The sequence below is a fragment of the Typopeltis vanoorti genome, chromosome 8 (genome assembly GCF_054136105.1).
Source record: "Typopeltis vanoorti isolate ZY-2024b chromosome 8, IOZ_Tvanoo_1.0, whole genome shotgun sequence".
NCBI lineage: Eukaryota > Metazoa > Arthropoda > Arachnida > Uropygi > Thelyphonidae > Typopeltis > Typopeltis vanoorti.
The window spans coordinates 12141883-12154887 of NC_143556.1; the positions used below are offsets into that span (position 1 = coordinate 12141883).

General features: G+C 36.7%; 1 protein-coding gene across 1 annotated transcript in view; it reads left to right on the forward strand.

Annotated features, from left to right (window-relative positions):
• Nucleotides 1–13005, forward strand: part of LOC150103736 (E3 ubiquitin-protein ligase COP1-like) — a 405850-nt gene that overhangs the window by 216064 nt on the left and 176781 nt on the right. Inside the window, exon 11 of the mRNA XM_090396516.1 lies at nt 10029–10161. Coding sequence (XP_090252642.1) covers nt 10029–10161 — 133 coding nt within the window. The remainder of the gene's footprint in view (nt 1–10028; nt 10162–13005) is intronic.

Below are 13005 nucleotides of genomic sequence, written 5' to 3' on the forward strand. Positions count from 1 at the left end.
CACTGTTGCTATGATAAAATGGAGAGAAAAATCTGGGAGTACATGCATTCCCCGGGTTACGAACGACCTGACTTACTGCATTCCATATTTATGAATGGCTCCCAAGGCTCCCCATAAGAATAATTAATAAGTGAATAATTTGGGAACTAGTTTCTTTTGTGCATGTAAACAAACCTGCACTTTGCCACATTATTAAAGCAACTCTTCCCATTATTTGGAAGTCAAATTTAAGGACCTGGATCACACTTGCCATGTTTAAAGATTGGTTCTTAATCTGTTTTATTCCTGCTGTGGAATGTTATTGTTCATAAAAAAATTCCCTTTAAAATTCTGCTTGGGGTGGACAATGCAACTGGACATTCAGCATCTTTAGATGGCTTCACCCTAATATAAAGGTCATATTTTTACCACTCAACACTACATTGTTACTACAACCAATGGACCAGGGAGTCATTTCTGCATTTAAGGCTTATTATGGCATACATTCCCCCAAGCAGTCAGGGCTATGGAAGATGATGTGATGACCTTGAGAGAGTTCTGAAAGAATTATAGCATCTGTGAAGACATCAAAAACATTGCTGATTCTTGGGAGGAAGTGAAGCAAAAAATCAACAATTAAAGGAATGTGGAACAAACTGTGCCTCAATTCTGTGATTTTCATGGCTTTACAGAAGACATTGCCGAAGCCAAGACATTTGGCTTCCTCAATGTCTTGCTTACTGGAAGGAGAAATGCTCCTTTCAGTAAGCAAGACATTAATGCAACCTTTAATATTCTTTTTTTGAATTTCTCCAATCTCCTGTCTAAACGTTTTTGTATGGTTTGAAAGAAAGAGCACAACAGTTTCTGTAACTTATTACTGAACAGGGTTATTATTTCAAAAGATATATTTCAGCGATTACACCACATTTTTTTATTCAGTTATATAAAACACTGAAATAATAGTTCCCGACAAGTTTCGTAAATCGTAGGATTTACATCTTCAGGGGGTAAATAGTATAACTTAAAGTTTAAACAAGAGAATTTATAAATACAAATCATAACCGTCTGGCTATTCATAAAACTCAAATAACAGAATGTAGATATATAACATTATTGACGTTGAACAATACTGGACGATATCACGTGTTCTTATTCTCGTTCATACAGTCCGAGCTCAGATTGAGGTAGATTTTTTATTAGAGCTGACCATACTTGATGGAGAATTAAACCTTGATTTTTATTGCATTGGGTTGGGTTTTTTTAGCATATTAGCAGCTTCTTTAAATTTTCTTATATAACTGTTGTTTTCTATGTATGACATCGTGGTTTTTTGCCAGAGTACATTGTGTAGAGTGGAAGTGGTATGGAAAGCAAGACCTGTTTTCTGTTCTCTTTTGTATTGTACGTCTTTTTGGTGTTCAACCATGCGTATTTCTCCAGATCTTCCTGTCTGTCCTACGTAGCAAATCCCGCAAGAGCAATGGATTTTGTAGACTCCTGGTTTTTTAAGAGGATGATGAGGTGGTTTTGGTGGATGTAGGAATCTTGAAATTTTTTCCATAGGAAGGAAGGCTACTTTTATGTTGTGTTTGTTCATTAATTTGGCTAGATTATCTGTAACATTTTTGATATAAGGAAGCAAGATTGCATTTTTGTAATCCTGTTTTATTGTGTCGTTAGCTGGAGGCATTTTGAGGATTCTCTTGATGGTTTTGTTTCAAAGGAGGTATATCTGTCTTATACATCCTTTGACCAAGAATATATGGTGTTCCAGAGATCCATAAGACAGATATACCTTTAGACCAATAGTAGATGGAAGAGATTCACCGACTTCCAACTTGGCGAAATGCCTCACCAACATGATCTCACAACATATAGGAAAAACATCTTCCTTCATAAAAAATAGTAAACATTTCATAGAAAAAGTGAAAGATATACATATTGGTCCAACAGACATCTTAGCAAGTCTCGACATTATCACCTTGTTTACAAACGTCCTAAGACAAGAAATTTTGAATCTCCTAGAAGACCTCTTCCTTCTGGACATCTTAGATCTTTTTAAACATTGTATAAACAATACTTTTTTCACCTATAAAGATAGAATCTGGGAACAAAAAGAAGGACTGGCCATGGGTTCATTATCCACCGGTATTAGCAAACCTATTTATGGAAAATTTTGAAAACAATGCTCTTAAGAATTACCATAAAAAACCAAAAATATGGCTACGCTATGTGGATGATATTTTCATCATATTCAGTGGAACAACAGATGAACTTATCAATTTCAAAGATTATATCAACAATTTACACAACACCATAAAATTTGCTTTAGAACAAGAAAAAAATAAAAAACTTCCTTTTCTGGATATTCTATTAGAAGTTAATGAAGAAAGTAAACTCTCCTTCTCATTATATAGGAAGCCGACAAACACTGGAAGATTTCTAAATGCAACCTCACACCACCATCCTTCACAAAAAATAAGCTTAATTAAAACTCTTTGAGACAGAGCATACAATATCTCCAGCACACAAGAAAGATGTAATGAACTAAAATACTTAACACAAATCCTCCAACAGAATGGATATGAAACAAAAACCATCAAGAGAATCCCCAAAATGCCTCCAGCTAACAACACAATAAAACAGGATTACAAAAACGCAATCTCGCTTCCTTATATCAAAAATGTTACAGATAATCTAGCCAAATTAATGAGCAAACACAACATAAAAGTAGCCTTCCTTCCTATGGAAAAAATTTCAAGATTCCTACATCCACCAAAACCACCTCATCATCCTCTTAAAAAACCAGGAGTCTACAAAATCCATTGCTCTTGCGGGATTTGCTACGTAGGACAGACAGGAAGATCTGGAGAAATACGCATGGCTGAACACCAAAAAGATGTACAATACAAAAGAGAACAAAAAACAGGTCTTGCTTTCCATACCATTTCCACTAGACACAATGTACTCTGGCAAAAAAACACGATGTCATACATAGAAAACAACAGTTATATAAAAAAATTTAAAGAAGCTGATAATATGCTAAAAAACCCAACCCAATGCAATAAAAATCAAGGTTTAATTCTCCATCAAGTGTGGTCAGCTGTAATAAAAAAATCTACCTCAATCTGAGCTCGGACTGTATGAACGAGAATAAGAACACGTGACATCGTCCAGTATTGTTCAACGTCAATAACGTTATATATCTGCATTCTGTTATTTGAGTTTTATGAATAGCCAGACGGTTATGATTTGTATTTATTAATTCTCTTGTTTAAACTTTAAGTTATACTATTTACCCCCTGAAGATGTAAATCCTACGATTTACGAAACTTGTCGGGAACTATTATTTCAGTGTTTTATATAACTGAATAAAAAAATGTGGTGTAATCACCAAAATATATCTTTTGAAACAATTAGCCACAGAAGTCTACGCTTGCAAGGGAGTATTATTATTTTAGTATTAAAATGTATTATTATTGGCACATATGAGCCATTGTAGTATTATTGTTATTATTTCTGCATATGCGCTGTTCATCAGGGATCTGAGTTACATACAAATCTGACTTAAAGATGTTCTCAGGAATATATTTTGTTCGGAACCCAGCGACTGCCTATATTGGAAATGCCATTAGATCCTAAATATCTAAATATTAACCCAAGTATTAACTTGTCTGAATACATCCTATTCAGACAGGTTTTGTTAGCCAAACATGTTCATGCAAATTGTGAATGTGTTAACATGTCCAACGTTTTGAACAGTGCAACACACAATTAGTAATACTTTAAAATAACACCAGTCTTTTCTGTAACTATATATAATAGTTGTCACCTTGTTAGCCTTTACTGTTCTGTCTGCGTGTTTTTATGTTTACAACTAAAGAAATCCTGTGCAATTAGTCATGTTGTCAGGTTAAAATAAAGGTTATCTTTTAACCTATTAGTCGTGTGTGGTAGCAGGATATATGAATTTTTTTTTAAAAGTTAAAAATAATATTGTTGTACAAAAGTATCAAGTTGTATGCTTATTGTTCCTCTCTTTCTAGTAAAGGAGTAAAATTTTAATGAATTATATTCATTGCTATCTGACATGGTTTAGAATTCCCCCTTATCCACATATATTTTCATTTTTCTCTATGCTATCTAAAATTTTTGGATATATATCTTTGCTTCTTTTCCTCAGATCTTGCTTCACAAGATCTGAGGAAAAGATCTTATTTGGCATCTCAATAAACAGTGCTAGGAATGAATTGAACATCAGTTTAATCATCATCATCAGATTCCTGCCATGTACCCTCAAGGGGTGTACAGGATATGACAGTACTATATGAAAAAATTACATCATTACTAACTTCCTATCTACAATTTTCCTCCAAATCAGTCTGTTACTTGTCAAAACTCCATTATTATCAGATCTTATATTTCTATCGTCTAAGGGGCACTTTGTACCGTATCAATCCCCCTATATCTTGGTCTTCCTCTGGGTCGTTTTCCTGCCAACCTGGCAGAGAACACTTGTTTTGCTAATCTTTCCTCTCCCATTCTATTTAAGTGACAATACCTCCTGAGATTAGCTCTGCTAATGCATTCCTGGATGCTGGCAATGTCAAGTTCTTTCCTAATATCCTCATTTTTAATATGATATTGCCATTGATGCCATCTGTTCACGCCTCTAATCTTTCTCAGGACTCTCATATCTGCGGTCTCTAGTCTTTGTTCAAGTGTTTTACTTCTGACCCAGCTCTCAGATCCATAAGTTAAAACTGGTTTGAACACTGTCTTGTATACAGCTAATTTAGTGTTCCGACTAATTTCTCTCTTATTCCATATGAATTTATTCAGTTGACTTCCCACCATACCAGCTTTGCTGATTCTGTTGTCTATTTCTATATTTAATTTACCATCTTCAGTAAAAATCGTGCCTAAGTAGCTGAAATGTTTTACTTGTTCCACAGGTTCTCCATTCACAACACAGTTGACATTTTCAATGATTCTGCCTATTTTCATTGTCTTTGTCTTTTTATTGCTGACCTTCATACCATATCTATTACAACAGCTATTCAATTTAGTCAGAGAATCTTGCAGACTTGTAGCGGATTTATTTAGAAGTATAACATCATCTGCATAAAGCAAAGCGCTGACATTAACATCTCCAATTTTGATATCAGGTTTAATACCACTTTCCTTCATAATGTGATCCATATAGATAATGAATAACAGAGGGGATAATGTACATCCTTGTCTCACACCGGATTTAACATTAAACCATCTTCCTGCACTTCCTTCAATTCTAACTGCTGACTTACAACTCAAATAAAGACTAAGTATTGCTTGATATAATTTCCCATTGACATCATATAACTGGAGCGTATTGAATAGCTTCTCTCTTGGCACCTTGTCATATGCCTTTTCCAAAGTGGCAAAACTTAAATACAGATCTTTGTTATATTCCCATGCTTTCTCGACTATTTGTCATAAAGTGAAGATCTGATCCTGACAGCCTGTATTTGGCCTGAATCCAGCTTGTTCTTCACCAAGCTTTTCTTCCACAATTCTTCTCAACCGTTTCTCAAGTATACTTGCATAGATCTTGCCAGGAACACACAGTAGGGAAATACCTCTGTAATTCTCACATTCAGTTTTATTTCCCTTTTTCTATATGGGTACTATGAGAGCTCTACTTCAATCATCGGGAATTCGTCTCTCTGTCCAGGCTTTCTGAACTATGACAGTGCAGCCACTGTAAGACTCTTATACCACCATAATTCAGCATTTCTGGTCGAATATCATCTACTCCTGCTGCCTTTCCACATTTCAAGCCTTTGATGGTTTTTTCTACTTCAAGTATGGATATGTATTCCTAACTGCTTGGCTGGTCACTGTTTTTTATCACTGTGCTGTCATCACTGCTTGTTTCATTTAGCAGTTTTTCAAAGTAATTACTCCATACTTCAAGGATATCTTTTTCTCCCATTTTCATGTCACCTTTATCATCTCTAACTCCTTTTACAGCACTCTTTCCTCCATTCCTAAGCTTCTTCAACGACCTCCAGAATATTTTGCCACCTTCTTGATATTTATTTTCTATATTCTTGCCAAAGTCCTCCCATGACTTTTGTTTAGCTAGTTTTACACACTGTTTAGCTTTCTTACATTTGTCTCTGTATTCTGTAAGAGTAAAAGCTGACTTATTTGCCAGGAACTTTTGATATGCTTTCTTCTTTTCCTTCACTGCCTCTTTAACTTCCTGTGTCTACCAGGGAGTTCTGATTTTTTTATCCTTGCACACAACCTCACCACATGCCTCTCTGGCAGAATCAATCAATGTTTTCTTCAGAGTTTGCCACCGAATCTCCAAGGTTTGATTCCTGTTCTCAAACTCTTTCATTTTTTCTTCAATAATCTTTGTGTATTTTAGTCTACAGTTCACATCTGAGAGCTGCTCAACTTTTATTCGCTTTAAAACTTTCTTATGTCATTCTTTTCAATATGAAATTCAATTTTATCCTGCTCAAGACTAAATAGTGATCACTTCCAATTTCAAATCCTCTGTACACTCTGGTGTCCTGCACCAGGGAGAAAACATCACTATTAACAATAACATAGTCAATGCGACTTTTCTTATTCCTAGCCTCTTCTCTCCATGTGAATTTGTGTGTATTTTTATGTTGGAACATGGTAGTAATAACCAGTTCATGTCCTGAGCAGAAATCCAACAGGTATTTGCCATTATTATTAGCTTTGCTGTTTTCTCCAAATTTTCCCCAAATATTTTTGTATGTCTCACAATCATTTCCTACTCTGCTATTTAGATCCCCAACAAGGACCAATTTTTCATTGTGTCAGTTGCTTTTTCTAAAGCGTCAAATTCCTCCACTTCTACCTTAGTAGAACCTTCTGTGGGGCCATAGGCACAAATAAGTCTCATTGTCCAGTTTCCCATTCTCATATTTGCCCATATTACTCTACTTGAGACTGACTGCCATTCAAGAAGATTAGCCTCGTATTTTGTGTTGAGTACTATGGCTACTCCTTCTTTTCCTTGATTGTCATTGCCTGAATATAACATTTTGTATTTATTGCTCAGAATGATCTCACCAGTTTTTGTCTTTTTTGTTTCAGTCACCCCTATTATGTCGATCTGGTACTTATCTAATTCCTCAGCTAGCTCCATTTCTTTGCCATTCAGGCTTCTTACGTTGATAGTACCGATCTTTAGCTCTGGTGATGTTGAGTGTGGGTTTGTTTTCAGATTTGTTCCAGTAGCTGACTTTTCGCTGTTTGCCCTGGTTCCATGGCGAAAACAATGGGGGCCTTGTTTAACCGGGCAACGCCCCAGCCGGCATGAAATTTTGTCATGTTGTACCGTCATTTTTTATTTTAGTTTAACCAATAAGAATACAATTTGGTCGGCTAAATCCCAAATTGCCAGCCTATCCTCGTTCGTTCAGTATCAAAGTAGATATCCAACAGGGTGCACCACGAGAAGGTGAGGATTGGACATTACGTCAGAAGCCCTGGTCGGTTCTCCACATTCCTTTAAAGGCAATGTGGAGGTCTCCTCTCAGTTATGCAGCTTTGACTCTTAAGCACCCCACCTGATCAGTTTGATTCATATTTAAATTAGGTTGTTTTTTGAGGTAAGTTGCTTAAGGGTCTTAAACCTCTCTCGATATGATACATATCGAGAGAGGTTTAAGATCCCTCCCCACTATTCTGGCTCATAAAATACGAATGGAAACATCGTGTATACTAAATCCTAACAAAAAACTAAACACCAACATAAACAAAACCGAAAATCTAGCCCTTAAATCCTTAAAAAAATAACCAAGATATTATAATAACGAAATGTCCTGTTAGACCGTACGACATACATTGAAAAAATGAACCAGTTAATATCGGACCATAACACCTACCAAAAGGTTAACTACAACCCCACAAAACGTAACAAAAAGAAAACAACTGAATTAATCAAATCCGTCCACACATGGCCCGAAGAAACGACAAAAAAATTAATACCTCAGTATGCCCGTGCGCCCAGAATTTATGGCCTGCCAAAAATACACAAATCTGGCACACCACTTCGCCCAATCGTTGAAGGAATTGACAGCCCAAATTATCACTTAGCAAAAAAATTAGCTGCCACACTCAAGGAATTGGTAGGTCAGTCCCCTTCCTACATAAAAAATACACAACATTTCATCAGTAAAATCAAAAACATCACACTCACCGACCAAGATTTATTAGTCAGCTTTGACATAACTTCCCTTTTCACCAATGTCCCAATCAATGACACGATCTTGCTCCTAAAGAACATATTTCCACATGACATCACGGCCCTTTTGGCCCGCATACTCCGCTCCGGATATTTCGTGTAGCAAAACAATTTTTACCTTCAAAAAGAAGGTACAGCCATGGGCTCACCACTTTCTCCCCCAATAGCTAACTTTTATATGGAAGACTTTGAGCAACGTGCTCTAGAGACAGCATGTCTAAAGCCCAAAATTTGGCTCAGATACGTCGACGATATTTTCGCCATTTGACCACACGGCCGCGAAGCTCTAAATACATTCCTTAGCCACCTAAACAAACAACACAAACGTATCCAATTCACCATTGAAATGGAAAAAAACGACTCTCTTCCTTTCCTAGACACACTTGTCACACGTCTTCCCTCTGGCTGTCTCTCCTCAGTTTACTGCAAACCTACACACACAGGCCAATACATACACAAAAATTCTTACCACCACCCAACACAAAAATTAGGTGTCATAAGCACCCTTAAGCACAGAGCCCTAACTATTTGTTCGAATGAACAGGCTCTAAACCAAGAATACAAAATCATCAACCAAACATTTATCAAAAATGGATACAATAAAAAAACTATTCACAAGATCCTCCATAAAGATACCAGTAAGAACAAAAAAGATTTCAAGAATGCCATTGCCATTCCTTATGTTAGAGGCATTTCTGAAAAAATAGACAGAACACTTCGCAAATACAACATTAAAACCACCTTTAAACCCCCAAATAAGCTAAGACACCTACTCAGTTCCTCTAAAGATCCTCTTCCACACCTAGCACACCCAGGGGTATACAAAATACACTGCACATGTAACATACCATACATAGGGGAAACAGGGCGAACTATCCCAATCAGACAAGACGAACACAAACGACACATTAAATACCTCCACTTCGGTAAAACAGACCTTTCTGACCATGCACTCCAAACATACCATAGAATTGACTGGAAAAATACCAAGTCCCTAACCGCACCAAAACCTGGTTTGAGAGAAAATTTAAAGAGTCTTGTGAAATGCTCAAACACAACTCAAATCTCAACAAAAATGATGGTCTCACCATTTCAAGAATGTGGAGGACCCATCTACAACCTGTATAACATCCTAAACTAGCATTAGAAAAAATTCCCACTACAAGAAGACAACCTGGTGACCTGGTGAAGTGTTTAGAACATTCAATAGCCACTGAAAGAAATCATTTTGTAACTATCCAGAATATTAATACATGAGGACTCTAACAGTTTATTGTAGTTGCATTTATCTATTTATGATATATATATATATATATATATATATATATATTTTTTTTTTTATTTATTTATTTATTTTTGTTTTTCTTTTCTATCACTAGAGGTCAGGCTAGAAAACAGATTTATTAACTACGTAGATTTAGTTTACTGATATAGAAAGCATGAGCATGTAGCTTGATTCTGTATACAGTTGTATTCTTCCGATGATGACTTCGATATAGAGGTCGAAACGTCAAGTTTTATTTTATTTGTAATTAATAAAATAATCTGTTCAACACGTGTGTTTTTGAGTCCCTAAATCTACAAATATGAGTGCTGATCACCGTGTAACCCTAAAAGAAAGAATAATGTTATTTTCAGTATGAGATATCTGTACTTGGTCTGTTACTATGGTTATTGTGTAATTTTGTTGTTTATAATTATGCCACAGGTACCTTTAAAGGGTTATATATTTTGTATATTATTTTTTATTTGTTGTACATTCTCGTTCCAGATGTGTCTAAAGAAGGATTAGATGAGTTTACAGAAAGTTTGTCAAAATTTACCAGATTCAATGGCATGAGAGCCTTAGCTACTCTCAGTTATGCAACTGATATGTTTAGTGGTTCAAGTAGCATTGTTTCTAGGTAAGCATTAATTCTTTACCTCTTCATTTTCTTCTCATCAGTATGTTTGCTTAACATTTTAATTTTGATCACACAAAGTAGCAGTAATGCCTGTGTACCAGTTTGCAAGTAGCAAAGAATGCAGTTTTTAATGAAGCAATATATTAAAAGTGCATGTGTATCTCACTTGTTGCTGTTTGAATTATTGACATAATCTTTGCAAAATACTCTCATATTAAAATGCATTTTAATATGGGAGTATCAGAATCAGTATTCTGTTGGAAACTATTTCTGAAAATAGTGTATGGATGTACAGGATATCTATAATTAAACTTTCCCTATTCAGTGCCTTATATAGTTCGAACTAACAACTGAAATGTCACCAAATTTGGTAGGGAGACTAATCAAGACCTAGGAAGAATGACTCTTAAGGGGGAGGTCAGAAAGTTGCTGTTGGGGGGGTCACTGTTATAACCCAGGAAGCCGAAAATTTGCATAAAGCAGTGTTGAACACCTCTTTTGCTGGCATCATAAGAGCTATAAAGGGAAAAATCACAAACTCATTTCTATTGATAACTAATATTTAAGGAATTGACAGCGTATACTGGAAATATAGATTAAATAAACTTTAATATACACTTTCCGATATTTTGGCGAACGTCACGTTGCCATCTTCTTGGGAACTTACTAAAAAGACACGTGCACACAAGTACTAATAACAGCAAATGAGACTGAAGCTAGGAAGCTAGCATTTCCTAAAGTCCTGATGGTGCCCCCTGGCAAGCTATATTGGTAGTTCTTGGCCTTTGGGCTGAAGTTCTTCTGATAAAAGTTTCCCAAATTTGGGGCAGTTTCATGCATCCAAATTTGTTGAGGTTTGGCATGTTCCTAAGGGCCGAGGCTGATTCCATGAATAGTCTTTCATACTTGAACTTGCCGCGGTGTATTACTGTGGCTTTCTTCCATCTCATTCTGTGGCGAGTATCCAGAGCGTGGTCTGCAAGCCCAGAGTGGCTGTACTGGTGAAATCGGATGTAATCCTTGTGTTCTGAGATTCTGATATTTGCTGTCCTGCCTGTTTGGCCAAAGTAGGACAGTTTACAGCTGCAAGGGACCTGGTATACACCAGGTAGGTCTAGGGGAAGTGGTTGGTCTTTGGTGGAGCGGATAAGGGATGCCAGTTTTCTGTGTGGTTTGTAACAGGTGGTCAAGTCATGTTTTTTTAAGATTTTATTGATTTTTTCCGAGGTGCCTCTGATGTAGGGAATAGTGATGGATTTAGAGTAATCTTTTTTGTGAAGGGGAGGGGGTGGTGGGTTGTGGATAACTGGGTTAAGTATTTTTTGGAGGGGGTAGCCGTTGGCTGAGAAAGTGTCACGGATGTGATTTAGTTCAGTGGTTAGGGCTTGATCATTAGAACAGATTATTTTTGCCCTGTTGAATAATGTTTTAATAACTCCATATTGTTGTGAGGGGGGGGGGGATTGTTGGTGAATGTATCTGCCTGTATGGGTGGGTTTTCTATAAACTGAGAAAACCAAGGTTCCATCAGGTTGGCGGGTGACTAGTGTGTCTAGGAAGGGGAGGTTATTGTTATCTTCTTTTTCCAGGGTGAATTTGATTCTAGGGTGTTGGTTGTTCAAGTGTGTTAGGAAGGAGAGGAGTGAATCCGGGCCATGTGGCCAAATAGCGAAAACATCATCAACGTAGCGAAGCCATATGGTAGGTTTTTGTGGGGCTGAGTTTAAGGCTTTCTCTTCAAACATCTCCATGAAGAAGTTGGCCAAGGGTGGGGAGAGTGGTGAACCCATGGCTGTCCCCTCTATCTGTTTGTAGAATTTTTCCTGCCAAATGAAATAGCCTGAGTTCATTGTAAACTGAAATAGGGCTGAGATATCGGGAGGAAATTTAGCTTGGATTAGCTCTAAGGTTTCTTTGAGGGGGACATTCGTGAATAGGGAGGAGACATCAAAACTGACCATTATGTCATTATGTTGGAGTGTAAGGTTTTCTATACTGGCTTTATGTTTCCATTGAAGATGAATGGAAACTTGATATGAATATGTCATTTCTATTGATAGTCATGTTCAACATGCATCTCACTTTCCTTAACATGCTTACTTGTAAAGTTATTTTATCTTAACAAGTGCAGTGCATGAGCTGCCAGAATTTGTATAAGGGTCCTTTGCATTCCATTAATGCAGTTAGATCAATGATTCGGAAGCTTGGAGAAACAGGATCTTTGGAATTAGAATTTGGGCTTCTGAATCACCCCTTGTGCTCCAGGAACTCCCATTACATTCACTGAAACCATTTGGTGTAGCTTTGTAGCAGAATTTATAGTAGGACCATTCTTTTTTGAGCACATCACTCTAACAGGACCAGTAACTTGTTCCATTACTACATAGAAATATCAAGATATGCTGAATAGTTTCATCATTCTGCAACTTCAGCAATAACAATATCTGGACAAGACCATTTTTAAGCAATGGTCTTGGAGCACCTCCCCACATTGCATGATTGGTACAGCAGCTTCTGTGGCATCACTTCACAGAAGAAAGAGTGATTAGTTGTTTCTTTCCAATTGCATGGCCACCTTGTTCCCCTGATATTACTCTGTGTGGTAATATCGGGAACTTGAGGCCAACGTCTATCATGACGGCATCTCAAACTTGGCAGCCTTAAAGGACAACGTATTACAAATGTAATGAACATTCCTTCAGACATGTTAAGTTCTGCTGTTGAGAATGCTGTGTACAGGATGCAGTTTCTCGTCATTGAACCTTAATTATCGTGGTAAGTTAAATTAATATTAAATGTTTTATTGCTATGTATCATAAGTGCAACACATGAAGGTAATCTTTC